At 41.8% G+C, this 21,306-nt stretch overlaps 2 protein-coding genes across 4 annotated transcripts in view; both read right to left on the bottom strand.

Annotated features, from left to right (window-relative positions):
* Lpcat2 (lysophosphatidylcholine acyltransferase 2) overlaps positions 1–21,306 on the bottom strand; it is a 63,388-nt gene that overhangs the window by 6,340 nt on the left and 35,742 nt on the right. For all 3 annotated transcript variants that reach the window (XM_021170591.2, XM_029480768.1, XM_029480769.1), the window contains 2 exons: positions 20,729–20,882; positions 2,627–2,725 (listed from right to left, as the gene is read on the bottom strand). In XM_021170591.2, the coding sequence (XP_021026250.1) occupies positions 2,627–2,725; positions 20,729–20,882 (253 nt within the window). The remainder of the gene's footprint in view (positions 1–2,626; positions 2,726–20,728; positions 20,883–21,306) is intronic.
* Positions 9,633–10,635, bottom strand: Capns2 (calpain small subunit 2). The gene has a single exon (XM_021170592.1). It carries the CDS (start codon positions 10,549–10,551, stop codon positions 9,808–9,810), a length of 744 nt encoding a protein of 247 aa, XP_021026251.1. The 5' UTR covers positions 10,552–10,635; the 3' UTR covers positions 9,633–9,807.

The raw sequence follows: 21,306 nt of genomic DNA, 5'->3' as shown, positions 1-21,306 counted from the left end.
GTGTGTGTGTGTGTGTGTGTGTGTGTGTGTGAGAGAGAGAGAGAGAGAGAGAGAGAGAGAGAGAGAGAGAAAGAGAGAGAGAACTCTGTGTGTGTGTGTACGTGTATGTGTGTGTGAGAGAGAGAGAACTCTGTGTGTGTACATGTGTGTGTGTACATGTGTGTGTGTGTAAAGTAGACCACAGGCTCCTCATGTATCTTGGACCTCAAACAGTAACGGCCAGGGCTCAGCAGCACTGGCTTCCCACTGGCTCTAATTTTCCTCCAGCCTTCTAGACTTTAATGACTCTCCCCAGCCACCTAACACTCTAAAGTCTTGGCACAGTTGCTGGTCTCACTTCCCTGTTTTCTCTCTTCACAAGGTCCATCCTGGGCCTTCCTTCTGCTATATTGATTCTTGGCCACAGCTACCCTAGACCCTTCTCCTCCTTGATTTCTCTCGCTTACTAAGAACTCCCAATCATCTCTGTTGGCTAACTCACAGATCTCTGATGAATCCCAGTCTGGACGTTGGTAGAAAGCTAGACGCTCAGTTTCCTCAGGGGAATGGTATTTCCCATTTACAAAACACTATAGGACCCCTAATTAAATAATCCTGTACCTCCTACTAAGCCTGCGGCCCCAAACCTTTCCGACTACCCTGGGTGTTAATTATGAACTACTCATTCACTTTGACTGTAGGACTTAAGAAAGGGTATTGGGCCATTCCTATAGTCAGGACCTCTGGGCTGGGCTGGGCTGGGCTGGGCTGGGCTGGGCTGGGCTGGGCTGGGCTGGGCTGGGCTGGTCCCTGACCTCATAACTATTAATAATTTTGTCAATCAGCCAGAGTTCATCCTGCTGCTTGCAACTAAAACCCTCTACTCTACCTGTATAGATTGACGTAAAGGGGAAATAAAAGACAGGAAGGTAGCTGTCATGTATGCCCCACAGAAAAGGATGTGGCAGGGTTCTATATACTATCAAAGCGAATTACCAACTGAAAAGGAAAAAAGTTAAAATATCCACAAAACATATAACATATTCAAAAGTCAGTTTAAAATAACCAGTGTGAACTGGGCCTAGTAGTCTGAACCTGGAATCCCAACACTCAAGGGACTGAGATAGAAGCACTCCAAGTTTGAGCCAGCCTGGGTTACAGAGTGAGCCCTTGGCTCAGTTAAAAATATAGATAAATAAATAAAGAGATAGATAGATAAAAATCAATGTACAGCATAACTCTTGCCATAGGGGGGAAATGAGCTAATTTTAGATGTAAGTCTTTCTTTCTTCCCTCTTCCCTCTTCAAACCAAGGACTAGGCTGGTCAAGATTTTCATGACTTCTTTTAAAACAGTAATTATAGTGATTAAGGTCCGACTTTCCTATTGGGTCTTTCATTGGCAAACCAAGGGTGACTATTTGCTCGGCTAAACATGCAATTACACATATGATCCCAAAACAGAAACAGACATGTCTGGATTGGAACAAGTTAGCTCTCTGTGTCCTTTAAGGCTTTTTGATAAGTAAGTCTAAAAGCTGAAGGTTTCGGGAATTTGAAAAAGTGTCTAGCCCCTGTATCATGCCCATTTGCTGGGCTCCAAGCATCAGGATTCTTTATGTCCTGGTCTCTCAGTTTAAAACAATCTGCAATAGAAAGTGCCCACCGGGAATCCTCCAACAATGATAGCATCCCTGGATTCCCAAAGGGCCATCTCTGCTTCTTAAAACATGGAAAAGGAGTCTTGATCACAGAGCCTTTCTAGACAATAGAGACAGAGGAAGGCTTGTCTGAGCCACAGTGTGATCTCTGTCTTAGAGAAAGGCAGGGAGAGAGAAGAGGACAAGATGGAAGAGAAGGTCAGTGGCTTTCATGCTGCATGGATTTGCTTGTACAATCGATGAACCCATTTCGGCAAGACCAGTTGGGAGATGACCTCAGTTGAGAGATGACCCCACAGACTTAGTACTCAAAGGAAAGGCCACAATGAAATGCTAGCAGGTGAAGCATCTCCACTCTCAAAATCACATGCACTTTGGCATACAATGTATATGGGGGCATGTGCAGTCTGCATCTTCACAATACACATTTTCCTCAAGCTTTGCTGGGCATGAGATAGATTTTTTTCTCTTAATTTAGATCCCTGCACCACACTGAAAATATATTGAATACTACAGTAAGATCGGCAGGATGGAAACTTGGAACATGTATGATGTTGCTAGTCTGACGTCACCACACAGAATAAACTCCAGCACCAAAATGCCACTTAAACCATCTGACAGATGCAAAAATCAGGACAGATCAGAATTTTCTAGATGGATTAGGGTAAGAGGCAAAGAGTGGTATTTATTTATAAATCTTACCCCAGGGCTTCAAAAAAGAGCTAAAAGGAAGTAACATTAATTTGTTAAATCACCTGTTGTTCAGACTGGACCCTCGTACCTTAGCTGCTTCCATTTTTGTTTAAATGGATACTGTGTTTTCTTTATTCTCAGTAGCAATTGACTTAATCTCATTACCCTTCCAAACATGTCACAGCAGATCTATAAACTCGGGGGACAGATTCACTGATTTTTCCAAATAATGGAGTTAGAGTCAACACATATTTGCAAGGCCAACCGAGATGCGGTCAGTGGGCTTGGCAGTACCTTAAATGCCACCTGGATGATCTCTTCTGTATTGGCAGGGTTGCACAAGACAGCCAGGCCGATCACGTACTCTCGGAAGTCAATACTGCCATCATTATTCTGTAAAAAGATAGCAATCGGTTAGAAAGGCCAGCTATTGAGTTAGTGTTAATCACACCAAAAAGGTGAAGTGCAAGCATTGCTGTGTAGCACTGTAGGATCATGCACTGGGCCACTGTGAAGAGAAGTTTACTGAGAAGGACAGCAAGGGACGGGCTACCCACTCCCAGTTCAGGAGGCAGAACATGCTATGTTCAATAATAACTATAAATACTTACCACTGAGGCCATGCCAAGTGGCCCACTGACACTCAGTGTGGACTCTTTAAGTTCAGAATGGCTTTGATGAGAACCCTTCAGGGAGGTAGGGACTAGGACTTTAATAAAGCATTGATTGGGTCCATGGTGGAAATGGTCCTGCCAAGATGGCCAGCATCAGAGGACTCCCAAAAGGTCCTGGAAGGTTAATAAACAACAAACCCACAGAAAATGAAAGGAAAAGGGAGAAACTGAGGCATTAATCAAGCTGCATTGTTTAGCTCTTTCTGGCTTAATGTAGAATGAACCAGGAGCAACTGTGGCATACCAAAAACCCCTTGGGGATTTCTGGCTCCAGAAGTCTATACTCTGAAGCCAAAGAAAACCAAACATAACTAACATGACACAATTCAGGAGGGGCATCATGATGACAACAGAAAACAAAGGGTAGATGGTTCTAACCCAAGCTGATACGCACATTAACTATTAAGAGAATGAGAGTTTAAGATAAAGAAGAAGGAGAGAGCCAGGCTTGGTGGTAACCACTTTAATCCCAATACTTAGGAGGCAGAGGCAAATGGAGCTCTGTGAGTTTGAGGCCAGCCTGGTCTACAGAGTGAGTTCTGAGCCAACCTGGGCTACAAAGAGAAATCCTGTCTCAAAGAAAAGGGAAGAGGGTGTAAAAGAAACTCTAATTGCTCTAATTGTCTCCAAGGTTCACTGTCTCTGTCTCCTAACCTAGGCCTAGTCCTGGAATCTTCTAGCCTCCTTATAATCTTATCTAGACTTAGAATGTTTTTAGCCTCTGAGACTTACAGCTGAAAAAGCTCACTCTTTCTAGTTCTATCTGGACTCTGTTGGCTAGTTTAACTCAGCTCTTCTTCTGTCTCAAACTCCTCTCCAAGCTGACTGATTCAATCTGGCCTCCAGTAAATTGCTCTGCTTGGCCGCAAACTAACTTTGGCAATTTGTTCTAATCTTCTGGCTCCTTCTCATTCGATCTTCACCTGTGTCTAGCTTGTTCTCTCCCTCAATTTGTCTCTGTAAAATTCTGCCAGTAAAACTGTCCCCCTCCTTTTTTCTGAGAGATTCTTTATTGAGGCTCTATTCTCATGAGAGTTGGGCATGTCTTATTCTGTCAACTCTTTCTCTGATTCCTCTCTTTATCTGACCCAAAATTAAATATCACTTTCAAACATAAAGCTTTCTTCTACAAACTAACTTTACCTTTATTGTTCGGAATTAAAGGTACGTACTAATGGCGTGCCTGTCCTCCAGCCAGAGGGATTAAAGGTGTGTGCTAAGGCTGAGCCACACCACAACTAGAAACAGGTTTTACTAGTAAACAGGATAATCTTGGGTTCATAGTCTGATCAAATATCCTGCAACAGGGGGAGAGGTAAATCAGAACGTGAGGGAGGACTCGAGGAAGAGAGGTTGTTCTTACAAGAGGAGACAGGGAAATGAGATGGAGAGGGGAAAAGAAGGTTGAAGAGGAGGAGATGGTATTTAAGCATTATGAGCAGGATATCCCAGGGTGGGAACTGTTTTGGCAATACAACCTCAAGTGATGAATCTCCTGATACACTATGCACCAGAGACAACATGGCCAGAGCAATCCTTAATCCCATGGATTAACAATGGACACTTGGCATGGACATGCATGCAGTCTTCAACTATACACAGTCAGCAGATGCACTTACAAAGCAGAGTCTATAAAAGCCCCTGAAATGTTGGGTGATTCTTTGTAAGCACATTTTCTAGGGAGGATTTCATTTGTTTCTCAATAGCCAAGCTCTCAAAAGGTCAAATCACTTTCTTCATATTACTTCATCTCACTGCAGGGTGGAAACTAAAAGGAATAATAACTTAATTTCCCCTTCCCACCAGAAAAGGCAGAAACATGGATTTTTGAGATTTCCCCCAAGTATTAGAGTTTATTTCTAAGACAAGACCAAAAGTCATTCAGCTTCTCTAATTGTCCAGAAACATCTGGAGAATAACTTTAAAAAAAAAATCAGCTTTTATTGTTGAGTAAGTTATATCCGGCTGGATGCATCTCCTTTAAGTGTCTAACCGATATCTTGTACAACAGGTAGTCACTGCCACAGTGACCATCTGCCAAAGAAGGGAGCATTTGAAGGAGCGCAATACACTGTTGTGCATCAGTAATCAGTTCTTGACATCCAGTGCATGGTGATTTAATGAGCCTTAGGCTTTGCGGAGCTTCTTGAATCATAGCAAAGTTGCTCTACAAAGGTAAGGTTCTTACCCAACTGACTCTTGCCGATGAATACAGGAGAAGTAGATGATCAATCCTCACCACACCATCAAGTCTATGTGGAACCCAGGTGATCCTCCCTATAACCACTAGTCATGGAACAAGACAATGTACTGGAGCTGACATTTCCATTAGTCTATGATGGCTAAGCATTCTTCAATGGGCTTTTATTTTTAATTGGTATAATTACATTACACAAACTCTTGACTGACATGAAGGAGAATATGTAATTTTTCTTTCTAGTAATGTGAAGGAGGAGAAATCAAGATGGAAATCACTTGGAAAGACTATTTTATTTTGATTAATAATATACCACTGAGGCTCTTACTTCAGGATAATAAAATTAAGAACTGGAAGAAATTGTAGAAACTACTAGTAAAGCCAAGATATGCATTTCATTCCAAGTTAATAAAGCCTACTATTTCTATAACTACAATTAAATTTAAGTAGTTTGAGCATCATTCAAATCTAACAGTTTGATAAAGTATATTTTAAAATGGACAAAAAGTTATATAACAGCATCTATGCTTTTAACTTTTATATTTTCAATTGAATTTGTGACTTAAATTGTTCCATAAATGCATGTTGGTTTTCTTTAAACTTCCCTGGGAAGAATTATAAATTTAATAGCACCTGGTCTTAAAATTTATTTCAGAGCTGCATTTAAATGAAGAAATAAACCTTTCAGTGGAAGATTCTAGTCATTTCTCCACGTCCTTTGCCAAGCAGAGTTGAGGAATAGTCCCGACTTGGCGCCAAGGAGTCACATGGAGGCACTGGAGAAAGAATTGTGGCCAACCTTGCATGAGCTCCATCTGCGGGCTTCACCCTTTTCCTGGAGGTCAGCAGGATCAAAGAGGCACTGAGAGTGGGAGGAGCCTGAGTGAGTCCAGTCACCCAGCATCTTCTACTTGCCTTTCTTGCTTCTAAGAAGCCAGGAAAGTCTAGGTATGTCAGCTGTTTAAAATCTCAGGAGGGGGCCCAGAGAGAGCAGTCAGCTGTCAGGAGCATTTGCTCCTCTTGCTGAGAACTCAGGTTTGATTTCCAGCACACACATGGCAGCTCATAACTATCTGTAACTCCAGTCCAAGCGGATTGAATGCTCTCTTCTGGCCTTTGCAGGCATGGTACATACATGGCACATAGATGCACACACACACACAGAGGAAAAACATTCAAGCACATAAAAATAAAATCTTAGGAGGAAAAAGCATCAGTTTTTCCAGGATGTTTCAGAACTTAATTTAAAGTATATATATATATATATATATATATATATATATTCATTTAGATTCAGATTTTTTAAAATAAGGGTTTCAGGCTTGCAACATTTAAGGATACAATTTTGAATACCTGTTATAAGGATTAATTGCCAAGAATTTTTTTCTCTCTGTTGTGTTATAATGGATAATATCTTTGTGAATGAAAGATAACCAATGTTCTCAGAGTAACATGCAAAACATTCCCATAAAATATAATCTACTTGTCTGTAGTAAGATACCATCTATGATGAAACGCTACACTCCCGAGAAACACTATTATTAAGAATTCTATGTCTCAGTTATCAAAACAGGCAGGAAATGTTCCAATTACCTGCCTATTCTGACTGAGAGTATATTTCTACCACCTTTTAAAGAATACTAACAATTGTCTTGTAATTAAATTATCTTAGTACACTTAGTATTATGTATCAAATAGTAATTTATGACAATTTTCAAGATCAACTCACATTCAGAACAGGGTTCCTATGTAGATGAAGCTTTAAAATACTAAAATATATTCCTAGACTGACCTTGCAGATGACATACAAATTATGAATGTTCTTTTGTAAGTTTCTCACTCTTGGATATACAGCATACATTTTCTTTCTACACTTTTACAGGTTATAGAATTTAGTGGATACAATCAAGACACAGTTATTTTCAAAGTTACATGCAGTTTTAGAATGTAGAAGTGCAGGTCATATCATTTACATGTTCTCGCTTTTCTCGGTTTACTATTTTGACTGTATTCTTTAGTGTTAAGACATTCATGGGCAATGGGGTGGATAAATCAAAAGCCTTCTTCACAGGCTATAAGAAGTTTTCCATGTAGACATGGATGCTTGTGTGTGTGTGTATGTGTGTGTCTCGGGGGAGGATTACAGGGGTTGAGATATGGTCTCATGTAACCGAGAGTGGTCAAAAGCTCACAAACTACATAGTCAAAGCTTGATTCCAGCTCCTGATCTCAGGCCTTTGTTTCAAGTGGGAAGACCACAGATGTGTGCTTCTGTGCCCAACAATATGGTACTTTTCTTTTTAAAATTACCACATTCTCTAACTTGAAAATGTGGCTTTAATATGTAATGAAAACTAAGAAACTCAGTCACTGTTCTGGCTGTTGGTTCTATAGAGAAACCAAAGATTTGTCTACTTGAGGCAATATATAGAGAGTTAGGACTGAATTTTCTAGTATCCACACTGATGACTGGGGTTATTTAGATAAATTATCGATGAATATGGAGGACAGAGGAAGAGAAAGTTAGGTGGCTTCTGGGTGTTTTTCATGAACATGTTAGAGGAGGTTCTAGAAATTTCCTTAACTGGAGGAATGAAGGAAATGCTTAACGCCACTTCTAGTATGCATTACGAGCCTTGAGTTTTATAAGACATGATGATAACTGGAGCAAAGCCATAGGCTCTACTTTGTCCTTTCTACAATCACAGTGTGGAGATCAAATGAGGGCAATATTCCGAGACCAGACAGACATCTTGGCAGCTTGCTCCCTTTCCTGGCTATTCTCCTGCTCCCGTGCCTGATGTTTTCCTGGGTTAACTCTACAGGAGTGAGGCTGATATGAATGTGTGCTTGCTAGCAGCAGCTTCATGCTTATATACCCACAGCTGGTGGACGATCAGACCAAGGGGAATTACAAGTCCCTTGAAGAAAGCAGATGTGATCTTTGTGCTTGGATCAGTTCACAATTATGTGTGTGGTATTTCATAAATGCTACATGATGCCGGTGACGGCACACACAGAGTCCAAATGCCAACCTCTCCCAGGCTCACTGGGGCTTTCTGGCAGGAGCTCTAGACCTCCTAAGAGGCCAGCTACATCATTCTGTTCCCATAGTTACGTCTTTCTTTTAAATGAGTTAAATGAGTTAAAGGAGGAAAAATAATTGAGGTTTGATCTCAGAAGGACTCTCCAAAGTGGCTCCAGGATGGGAGGAACTAAACATATCAGAGTGTGAAGTACTGAAGGGCAGGTGATGGAAGACCAGAGGCTCTCAACAGAGCCTCTCTTGTGCACTCTGTTCCAACAAACAGGCTTCCTGGGCTTGGCTTGCTCAGCTGAAACAAATAGCTTATACCAAAATAATCAGGCCAGGTTAAGTGCTCTGCAGCAGAAAGGCATGGTTCACGCAGCCACAGGCTGGCAGTTTCTCACTATTCCTTATTTTCCCTCTCTTGAATAGAGGCAGTACTGAGTCTCCTGCTTGGCAGTTCTGGCTGGGACAGATTTGAAAAACACTGGGAGACAGCCATAATCCAAAGCGTTTAGGACTGTCAGCTTGGCAGCTCATTAGCATGACCCCAGGAGCTTTAGAGGGTTCTGAAGAGACTCAGTTCATCTGGTGTGGGAGTCACTCAATTGCTAAAGGATTCTCCCTGCAACTCTAAATTGCAGCCAGGGCTTCAAACCTCAGCAATTATAAACGTCAGCAATATCTGCTGTCTATGCAGCTTCATATTCTACTTCATTGACTGCTAATTATGTGTTTTGTCTTGTTATTTTTTTTTTCTTTCCCTGCCCGTTGTTTCCAAAGATAAGCAAAAGAATTTTCCTTACTCTGAGGTAGGGCAAGACAGGACAAGAGCTGGCTAGCATCACCTAGGTGTGCCTGGGTCTGTATGAAGTCAACATAAGAATGATCATTTTGATTCGTTCAGGCGGCCAAAGACGCTGAACAACAGGTACACCTTTGTATTCCTTGGGGCCCTTGACTCTTCACAAACACACCAACACAAAACCACTCTGTTTGTCTTACTAGAAAACAGAAGAAGGGCTAGACTCTTAGGCGGGTGCTTTATATTGTTTATAAAACAATACCCCCGACATAAAATTGCTCAAGCTCATATTTTTAATCTATTTCTATACAGTAAAGTTGGTTCTCTGCAAAGTGCACTTCTTCATAATATGTGATTAAGTGCGAAACCATCAGTAGAAAAGACTTCATTTAGCCTTTCCTTCTCAGCCTTTGAAGAGCAAAATAATCTACCTCCTGATGCTTTGACTTATTCTGTGGTTTTAAGCAATGCAAATCCATTCACCCATACAGAACAACCTTTCATAGTCAACCAACACCTCCCCATCACATATACATGACTCTATATGTCCTCTCTCAAAAAAACTGATCTACAAACCACTCAGAACACTTTTGGTCCAAAACTAGTTTTAATTAAGCAGTGAAGCACAGGCTATGGTCAGGAATATGCAGCATTATAAAAGAGCCCACCAGGAAATGGTAGCTGGTGGGTGCGATCTGAGCTGTGGCTCATGTGGTAAGGCGTTCTGCAGTCCTGTCCTCCAGGGAGGGTCTCTACCTCTCTGCATCCATTTCAGGAATACATGGTCAGCTGCAGCCATTCTCGGATGGACACCTGAATCAGGCCATCCCTATCTCGGTCCAGAGCCTTGAAAGCTCGAAACATAGCATCCAGGCGAACCAGGCAGCTGATAAAGTTGTTGAAATCCATCCCGCCATCTTCGTCAGCATACCGACGGACAATCATTAGGTAAAGCTGCTCATTGAGCTGGAAGCCTGCTGCCTGCATGGCCCCGTGCAGCTGGGAGCTTCCGAGGGAGCCAGAATGGTCACTGTAGTACTGCTTGAAAACACACTGCCATTTCTTGATGTTGTTCCACAGGTACTTAAATTCCTCAAAGCCCAGTTTCCCTGTGGTGTCACTGTCCATGACAGACACAATGCTCCTACAGGTGTCAAGGCTGAAGCCCTCTGTCTTCAGCTCTTTATGCTTAGAAAGGACTTTGTTGAGAATATTCATCAGGTCAGTAGCACCCACCTCCATGTCGGGTCCAGCCAGCTGTGTAAATTGCTGCCGAAAACGCCTGACTTCCTCGCTTTCTGAGGCCTCCACGACGGTAAAATGCTGCTGCTGGGGAGGTGGCTCTGGGGTGTACTGAGCTGCGGCAGCCTCGCTGATAAAATTGACAATTCCTCCAAGGATCCCCCCGATGTTGCCCCCGCCTGCTCTTGCCTGACCACCTCCTCCAAGAAGGCCTCCAAGAGCCCCTCCAAGCCCCCGATCTGCCCCTTCCAGGATCGCCTTTGCGAGAAACATGCTTGCCGGTTAGCGAGCAGGTGTGACAGCTACTGCAATCCTGGAGATGGTTTAGAAAGCGCTGCCACGGAGTCAGAGTAGTGCCCATGTGGAAGAACTGGCTTTTCTGTACCAGTCTAGAAGGGTACCACACCCAAGAGGAGATGTTTCACCTCCAACTGAAGTTGCAGAGTTCTGTTGGGTCCTAGCAACTGTCATGTTTTCACTGGCCTCAATGAAGTTACTTTTCCATGTCTCTAGATAGTCCACTTTAGAATGCTACCTTAAATAGAAAATGGAAAACTATACATTTCTATGACATTGCTTTCTTATTTTTATTAACACCCAAACACAGGACATGGATTTTCCTCTCAGGAGATTAAACAGCTTAAGTCAACATCTCCTTTACCAAGGAATATTTATGACAAGGGTAGAATTGAAGAATTCTTGGGCATTTGAATCAGATATTTCCATTCCTTTAGGAAGGTTTCCAGAGTCCAATTCTTAAGAAAAACTTAGAAGAAGGTCCAGATGCTATCCTGAGAAGTTCTGAGGCCTTCTCTGTAATTAATACTTTTGGCATCTTTTTGAGGTTAGCACTTACAGGGAAAAAAATCTTCTATATGCATATGTCTCTATAGATCCCACAGTGCTGGAGTCACAGGCAGCTGTGAGCTGCTGGTGTTGGTGTTAGAAGAGAATTCATCCTTTGCAGAACACACTCTTGATTGCTAAGCCATCTCTCCAGCCTTAGGTGGTAAGCTTATTTAAATGTTTGATGGGATTCACCAGTTAAGTCATATGGTTTTGGGCCTTTCTTCATAAAGAAGTTACACATTTAGGTCCAAACTTATATTCTTGGGGATAAAGAGATGGCTTGGCAGTTAAGAGCATGTGCTTCTCTTGCAGAGAAGTTTCATTCCCAGTACTCATATTGGGTGACTCACAATCTCTGTTAACTCTAGCTTCAGGAGATCCGATACACACATACATACATACACACACACACACACACACACACACACACACACACACCAACACCAACCTCTGGCCTCTACATGTGCAAACACACACACATTCACACACATGCATACACATACAGATTTACTTATTAACGAGTACTTGGGAGAAAATTCCAATTTCAAATCTGAAAAGTGACACAATAAGATTATCTTCCCTGCCTACTTCACAATGATTCGATCTAATCTCTCACATGTTGAGACATGGGCTAGGTAGTTAGGATAGAAATGTAGATAAAACAGAACTGCTGTGCTCAAAACTAAGTAGATCATGAGGACTGACCGTAAGTATAAGCTTGTGTCCATTTGCACATTTCTATTATTAATACTGAACCATTATAATTTCATAGATCATAATCTGGTGTTAAGGTATCATAAAAATCCGTTGGAAGACAAAGAACATTCTAGATAAATAAAAACTCAAAAAAAGCTAGCACTATTCAAGATCAGGCAGGTAATGTGTTTTATACTGCATTACCAAGCTAGCACAGTTGCCAAAGACAAGTGATGAATTCTGCTGAGGTAAAGGCAGCATCGACTGCAGAAGACATAATGTATACGCCTGACTACAGGTGGCTCTTCTCCAAGTGTAAGATGATACACAAGGATAGCGTGGTAGAAGCATGGGGGATCCAGGGGATGCTGGGTGCTTAAGATGCAGCAAATAGCGCAGTGCGATGAGAGTCTGTTCAGAGTTGTGAAAATGCTGAGACAGCAATGAATCACAATCGGACTGGAAGGGATTCTGAACTGCTGTGTAACAGGGTCCACCCTCTGGGTTCCTACAAAGCCACCCATAGCTCAGAGGTGAGATCACCATGGGAATTTACAGTTCCAAGACAACCAACGGACTGGCTGTCGAGAAGAGAATGGTAGCTAGAGACTGCCCAGCTCTCCCTCACAGCTGACGACTACCACATAGCCCAAGAGTGCCTGGCAATTGCAATGCTCCTGCCTCAGCTCTGGAATGCTGAGATTACAGGTATATGCTGCCACGCCCAACCATTTATTTATTTGACCATGGAAACTATGTCCTCAATGTCCTGTCTCTCTTAGTCATACCCAATAATTGGCCTTATTTCTCATGGGCACAATGAAACTGCTTCTATGAACACCAAAAAGACTCAGTATAGTCCTTAGCTGTGTAAGGAAAAATACCCAAAACAGACTACCTTCCCTTTAAGGGGTTCACAGGGCTCATCATGTCAAACATGGACTTAAATCCATTCACGGAAGCCTCTTTAAGAGAAAGGGGCTTTAAGGGAAGTGGGCTTTGTTTTTATGATTTTTTTAAAAAAATTATTATTTTATTTTATGTGTATGCGTGTTTTATCGGTATGTATGTCTTTGTACTGCATGCATGCAGAGTCCATGGAGACCAGAAATGGGCATCAGATCTCCTGGCACTGTAGTTATAGTTACCTGCTACCCTGAAGATTCTGGGAATCTGGAAGAGCAGCTAGTGTTCTTAACCATTGAGCCATATTTCTAGATTTTTTTTTTTGACTGTTGAAAATAGCAGCTAGTATCATATACAATGTACCTCAACTGATACACTGTTTTGTTATTTGCTACATTTTAAGTTCCTCTCATTTCTTACTGTAAAGAAAGAGGATATCTGGCTAACAGTTTATTAAAAATCATGATCGAATAAAATGCTGTTATTAGATGAGTAAGTCTTTTCCTCACTGGACCATTTAATCCTCTATGGTCATTTACTAAAGCATTTATAACAACCTGACTTGCTATCCGGGAGAAAGCACCATTGCCAAAGCCTTCAGGAAAAGGAGAGAACAGGCCACACCTAACGGAAAATGTAGTCCTAATCTGGGAGGAGAGTTACTAACTTCAGAGATAAACAATGATACATTTATGCTGTTAGCAATATTAGTTCTATTTGCACAAAGTATAAAAAACAACTTGAATATCTACCAACAACTGAATGAATATTTGATATAAAGTAGTACTATAAACAAAATGAATTAATCGCTGATGCACACTCCATGGATAAATCTCAAAGCATGTGAACTAAAGCCAGACACAGGGAAGTACGCGTCATGACATCCTAGTTATGAGAAATGTCCAGAAAGGCAGGAAGCAGATGAATGTCAGCCTAGGTTCTAGCAGGGAAGGCATGGAACACAGGATTACACAATGAACGACAGAATGAATCAGGTGAGGCTGATGGAAGTGCACTAAAACCCATCGATGGTGATGGCTGCCTAATCTCATCAATCAATCGAGGGGAAACTGCAGTGACTTGTGTTCTTGAAACAAGTGAATTAACATAACTTGAAAATCCACAGGAACAGTTTACAGCTAATAGGACACAACACTTTTAGTCTCTGTGATGCAGTTAGCCGGCTCCGTGGCCATGAGGTGGAACTTCCTCTCTTGGTTAGCAACTTACCACAAAATGAAGAGAATGGTAAATTAATTTGATAGCAAAGTTATCAGGTCCTATAGTTGAATCCATTTAGATTTTCATGTGGTATTCAACAGTGACAGCAGCAAAATCGGTACCTACACCTCATTATAAGATACACACACACACACAAACACACACACACACACACACACACACACACCACCTTGAATCTGGTTCTACTAATGTGAAAGACATATTACATATCATTACCCCTAACCCTATGCTTATGGGTTGCCTAGTTTTCAAAAGTATTCTTGACAACAACCCACTAGGTGTGTTATGCCTCTAAGTAGGATTTGAACATCACAGAGAGGGACAGGATCTACACTGAGGTCTGCCAGTTGCCATCTAAAGTAAAGTCTTTCTGTCAGGTGTGGCTTTAGCTCCTGCAACATGATGTGGAACAGACATTCTGAATTTGGAAATCATGTGTTGTTCAGAATGCCATGCTGGGTGAAATCAAAAGCCTTCCTGGGGTCCATGGAAAGTGTATCCAACTATCCCTTATGCTGGACTCTCGCTCTTTCCAGAGTGCGGATGAAATCAGTCAAACACAATCTTTTCTTTGCAAACCCTGATACCAAAACCCATCTTCACGTCCCTCTGCACACAGGGGAGGTCAGAATCTCTCACGTGCTGCAGAGAGGAAGTCTGGATTGTTGCAGCCCCTTTCTGTTTCAGATACTAACGTCCCAGATACCAATGAACTATGAAGATAAATGCTATAATTCTTATGCTTAGATACATATTTATAGGTGAAATGAGAGAGCTAAGTCAGACTAAGAACTAGAAAGAAATATTCAGACATGCAGGACTGCAGAACTTTCAAGAAAATTGAGCAGAAAAATTCACCTATCCCACCCAGAAGTTTTAGTCTTTTCTTCTAACGATGCCACATAAATTATGAAGTGAGTTTCCTAGAGCAAAGACTGGATAGCTGGACTTGAAATCAAGATGAAGTCTTCTCCCAGGAACTATCAAATGCTACATTAATTGACTCAAAAGTGACATGGAAATTAAAAAGATGGTAATGTCCTTGTCTCTCTACAGCCATTTAAGGAGCCTAAGTGTTCTAACTTTCATCAGGAGTGAGATCTCTGTATGACAGCACCTTGCCTCTAACAGCAAGAAGCGAGCCAGAATGTTTGTTATTATTGGCACTCAAGACTTATACTTGGACTCCTACGAAGAACAGGACAGACGGGAAGAGCTTGGGATAAAGAAACACATTCATTCCACAGAATGAAACAATAATAAAAATGATCTACAGAACTCTACAATAGCCAGAAAGGCCGGCTTGCCAGAGTTCACAAGTATACACAATCCCTTCCTGTGTAAGACTTAAGCAACGGGCATGCTGCTGCCAGAAGAGCTCAGTACTACACAGCAGAAGTGGAATATGACACCTGACAATATATTTTACAGAAGGAAAATAGTAACCATCGAAAACTTACTGGAGTCAATGGTCTGTGAGGAGAACAGTATTGGTTAATTAGAGTCTGAGCTCATGTCAGACTATACCCAAGGAACTAGAAATCAAGCTCTCATTCTTTCCCTTGTCTGTGAAGGTGGTTGATATACTACTACTTCGCACTAGGGGAGGAGGACTGGAGAGAAGGCTCGGAGGTTAAGAGCACTGACTGCTCTTCTAGAGGATCCTGGTTTAATTCCTAGCACCCGCAAGGTGGCTCATAGCTCTTGCTCTAGGAGATCTGATGCCCTCTTCTGGACTCTGGGTGCATGCGATATAAAAGTGGGACAAGGAAGTACATGCAAGCAAAACATCCTTACATATAAAAAAGAAAGGAAGAAGGGGAGGAGGGGAGGAGGGAGGGAGGCAAGGAGGCAGAGAAGAAGACAGAGAGGGAGGGGGTGAGGGGAGAGAGGGAGGAAGGAAGGAAGGAAGGAAGGAAGGAAGGAAGGAAGGAAGGAAGGAAGGAAGAAATTTAAACTCTACGAGGAGATTAATAAGAGGGGTTTGTAAAGGATGAAGTTAGCACTGCTGCTATGGTCCTGGCAAGACACTGTTGCCTCTATAGAAATGTCTGCCCTATAACTGCTCCCAATTTAGGTGGCATTATTTCTTGATTTCACTAAAGTTCCTTCAAATGTGCTGGCAAATAATTTAGCACTTAATTTGAATTATTACTATAAAATATAGAGAGGCCTTTGTTCTAAACCATTGTCTCTAACTTATCTGAGCAGTCAACACATTTCCCACTTAGTCTTTGATATGAGGGATTTAGTAAATATTTGTAAGTGTAAACAAGCGAAATTAAACCCAAAGACAAAAAAGAGTGTTTTGCTTTTGTCTCTCACACAGGCAGGATTTGGCCAAAGGAAATTACTCCAAACTAGGAAACAATGGCTTACCACATTTGGAACCTTTATGTTGTCTGCAATCAAATTTCTGAGTATCGAATAGAACACACAAGTAATAGCATTTTTAGGACAAATTGGTAGAAATAATTATGCAGCTTTGGTAGATTAGCTAAGAATGTAGTGGGGGAGGAAAGAGTAAAACAATAGAGTCAGGTTTCTCCATCTCTCAAATCCTAACAAATGCACAGGACTTACACCCAGCCCCCACTAAGCACTGAAATTACTCCAGTAGCTCCTGAGAGCAATAGACCTGAAATTGCTCCATCTCCTTATTCTCCTATCAAACAGTCCCAGCCCAACCCTCTCAGGAGACCGAGGAAACAGGCCTGGCACATGCATGCGAGTGTATGCACAAGGTGTGGCGGCAATCACATAACTCAGCACTTAGCAAAGAAAATCTTCACAGGTACAGACATGTAACTGCATGAAAAACACAGGAGTATCGAGGAGACAGATGAGGGAGGGCAGACGGACAGACAGAGAGAGGCTATTTGGTACATTCGCCATTAATTTCTACACTATTTTCTCTTCCAATACATGGCAGGCAGAAGACCGGCTCCTGGTCTATATGGAAGGCCAAGGACAGGGAATAAACATGTATAGCTGGAAAGAGGAGTGAAATGTGTTTCTATGAATTCCTTCCCCAGCTCCGGGATCGCGACAGCTGCCCCTGTGCTATTTCCGATTTCGTCTGTAGCTCCCTCTGTACACACCATCTACCAGATGCACCCTGGCCCAGCCTTTCATGTCTCTGTCTCTTCTTTCCAGGCTTCTGTATAGGAAAACTCTTCTCCATATTTTTTTAGGAAATAGAAATTTAAAAGTCCTCTTCTTGTAGCATCATTGTACATGAGTCTGAAGCTAATGCAGCCCATCACTACGTGGACATTGCATCGTGTCTATTTCAATCCGTATGTGGCTCAAATTATGGGACCTGCCATAATTTTCTTTTCTTTCCTTTCCTTTCCTTTCCTTTCCTTTCCTTTCCTTTCCTTTCCTTTCCTTTCCTTTCCTTTCCTTTCCTTTCCTTTTCTTTTCTTTTCTTTTTTCTTTTCGGTTTTTCAAGACAGGGTTTCTCTGTGTAGCCTTGGCTGTCCTGGAACTCACTCTGTAGACCAGGCTGGCCTCAAACTCAGAAATCCCCCGGCCTCTGCCTCCCGAGTACTAGGATTAAAGGCGTGCGCCACCACTGCCCGGCTCTTTTCATGTTTAATATAGAATTGAGATCATCCTATGTAAACTGACATCTTGAATTAGGTTTTTTTTACTAAATTGTGTCATGGACATTTCAGTTTTACAAATAGATTTCCAAAATCACTCATATCTTAATGAGTTTTTATGTATAATTAACTTTATTGTCTAAAAGTAAGACCTCAAATCAATAAGATCAGACAGATCAGAAATTAGTGCCTGCAGCACCAAGAGAGCCTGCAAGAAGGAGGGTGGGAATGTTCCACAAAGCAGAGGCAGGTAGGCTAACCAGGAAACTATCACGTTACCCTGCTCGGTCAGGGTAAACAATACAAGCACACAGTCAGAATCCATGAACAGGCAGGGTCAAATCAAATGCATACACTGTTTAAGGAATCAAGGAGGAAGGCATCATGTTTGCAATAGTGACACTGTGTATTCCACACCACAGAAGGAAACCAATGCCAATTCTTATAAAACTGAAATAAATAAATAAATAAATAAATGCAAAACCTATTGAAACAGTCCATGGAGAAAGGTGGTTGGTAAAATGCGCTCCAGTTCTCACTGAGATCACTGTGCCTAGAGCCAACTGCCTCCCTCAGTCAGGGTAACTCAATCTGTCTGACTGGTGATTACTATAATCCCTGCTTTTAGCTCCCTTCCTCACTCCTGAATCTTCCTGTATTTAACTGTGACATCGAAATGCCACTGTTGGCAGGCATCACCAAGCAGAGCTGGAACATTCCTGAAACTCCCAGCTACGGTCATTTGACACCTGAAATACAGGGTATTCTCTACAAATACTACTTAACGCTGAGGAGGAGATCCTGAGGATGTTAAAGGTGTGCTACAATGGCCTCCATTTGTCCCAGGTTCACCTCCTTCCTGTTTCCTCATCTCCTTCCCTTGTTTGGATCTCGATGCTGCCATAGCCCTTCCTGTCAGCATGTCGACTAGAGAAGCTTCACCTGAAACCACTTGTATGGGTTTGGAGAGTCAGCGCAAGAAAGTTGCCATAGAAATGTCACAGAGGCTCAATGCTTATGAGAGTGGCCAACCAATGACTAGTCTAACATGAGGCCTATGCCACAAGAGGGAGACCAAACCCCAAAGACATACATACATACATACACACACACACACACACACACACACACACACACGTCTATGAAATGATTCCTAACAATATTCTACTATGCTGATGAGCACAGATGCAGAGACCCACACCCAAACATTTAAGTGGGTTGGGGAACCCCACAGAGGAGAGGAAAGAAGGACTGTGGGAACTGGAGGGGTCAAGGACAGCAGGAAACTGTGGCCCATAGAATCAACTAAGCAGGGCTCAGAGACTCACAGAGACTGAAGCAGCAACCATGGAGTCTGCGCTATGTCCCTGCATACATGTAGTGGCTGCTTAGTTTGGGGTTTTGTGGGACTCCTAATAGTGGGAGACTGAGCGTCTCTGACTCTTTTGCTTAGTCTCCTGATCCATCCCCTCCTCTGGGTTGCTTCATCCAGCCTTGATATGAGGGTTTGTACCTAGCCTTATTGTATCCTATTAGACTGGGTTCAGTTGGTATCGCTGGGAGGCCTATTGTTTTTTTTAACAGAAAGGGAGGAGGAAGAGGAGGAGGAGGAGATGATCTTGGGGAGAGGAGAGTGAGGGGAGAGTTGGGGGAACAGGAGGCCGCAGATGGACCCACATTGTTGAGAGAAGAGTAAGTTTAAAAAAAAAAAGAAAAGCAAAGAGCAGCACTTATGAAGTAAAAAGCACCTCTAATTTACCAATTTGCATAGTTGCATCTAATAAACTTGATTCCTCACCATAAATCACCATTGTGCTTTAAGCACACCATGACATTAATCTGCTGTTTCATCTAAGAGGGCATGCTGTTTGAATGATGTAGCAAGCCCAGAAGAGATGCATAGGGACTTCCTACAGAACAAGGTTGGTGACTGACCTGTATCACCTTAAAGACCAGTTAATTCTACAAGATCACAAAACAAACCAGTAGGAAGATGACCTTGCTGGAGAAATGGGGAGAAGAAAGAGCTAGGGGTCCGGAGCTAGCTTGCTCTGTCCGTCATCAGCATGATTTCATTGAAAAACATCTTTTTTGATAAGTGACTGAAGATTCTAGAATGAGCAAGAGGGAGTAAGCACCCTTGAAGCTCTCTCCCAAGTGAACAACAAAAGAACAAACTACCTGTAAACAAAATAAGGGTTGGTGATGCAATTATAAGTACAGAGGACAATCAGTAAGGGTGTGAACCATGGAGGCCTGAAGAAGGAGGCCATGTTTAAACGGCCCCAATGGGACACACGGCAAATCCTTCTCAACTGAGAAGTAACGGGAACGACTTGATACAGTCAACACAATGGCTGAATTAGGACGTAAATTCTGTACAAATCCATTTATATGGCATCTTAAATACACATAATGAGTGAGATGGACCGCAGATTAATGATTAAAAGGGATTAAATGTGGAGGCAGGCTTAACTACAAATGAATGGCTACAAGAGAATTATTGTATTTGTATAATTTTAAGACTATCTGTTTTGAGACGAGTTTGTCTTAAATGTTATAGGCTTCTACACACGTGCTAACTCAGAACTATTGGCATAAGAGTCCATATTAATGCTTCATCTACTAAAATAAAATTTTAAGGAAAATTGGAAATCTTAATTTCTTTTTGTCCTGAAGAAGCTTGATCGATGAGCCGGTTAACTTACTGCACACGCTTACATTGTAGGACGGTGGAAAGGTCATTCGAACACTCTCAGGCAGTTTCATATAAAAACAAAACCCATTTGCTCTTCTTGCATTTCGGGGGCAGTCCAGAAATGTTCAGGACAGTACAGTACCATTCAGGTCGCCAACATACAAATTCTACATACTTTTAAAAGGTCTTCCCAATTAAATAAACATGCCCAATGCTACACTGCAGATGTGCCTACACAGTCAGCTTTTACTGCTGAACAGACACCTAAACTAATTCGCACTACTTGATGTTACACTACAACTGTATTTATTATTCCTACTAAGGGGAAGATCTACCCATAACATTAAACTGCATCAATTCTTCTCACACTGACCCGCTAAGTTTGTCAGTATCTGCCTTGCACTCTGTAGGAACGGGCCCAATAAAATGTTAAAGACAAAGCCTACCGTACCCTGTCAAAGAGTGCAAAAAGTTGTCTCAGGACATCGGAAACAGGTAGCTTCAAGTATTCGGCAAACTCCTCGATTCCAATTCTGCCTCCTTTGGAAGAGCTTGCGATAGACGCATATTCATCCAAGTGCTTCCGGATACCATCCCAGTCTAATCTAGATAAAGAATTGTAAGTGTACAGTATTAGGTCTAAGTCACACGGACCATTAATGAGCGTTATTTTATCAATCTGTGGAAGGGAAAAATACTTTACGTTAAATTTAAAAAGAAGTGAATAAGCATTTGAGAGGATATATCAAACAGGTATGGAAGCATTTCATTTTTAAAAGTATGCCAGTATGGTGACAAACAAAAAACAAACAAACAAAAAAAACCAACCAAACAAAGGAAGATTGGGAGGAGAGAAAGGTCACTAAGAGCAGAGGGGACAGAAAGTGATCCATGAATTTTAACCTGACATTATCTGGAAAGTCAACCACTGCTTATTGAGCTGTTATGAAAGAAATTATAAGTATTTCTTTCAAAAAGCTTTCAGGCTGATAATTCATAGTTCACAAAATGGTACAATAGGGTGATTCA

This window comes from Mus caroli, chromosome 8 (genome assembly GCF_900094665.2).
Source record: "Mus caroli chromosome 8, CAROLI_EIJ_v1.1, whole genome shotgun sequence".
In the NCBI taxonomy this organism is placed as follows: Eukaryota; Metazoa; Chordata; class Mammalia; order Rodentia; family Muridae; genus Mus; species Mus caroli.
The sequence above is the reverse complement of the archived record's forward strand: the minus strand, read 5'-3'. Positions and strand labels throughout refer to the sequence as shown.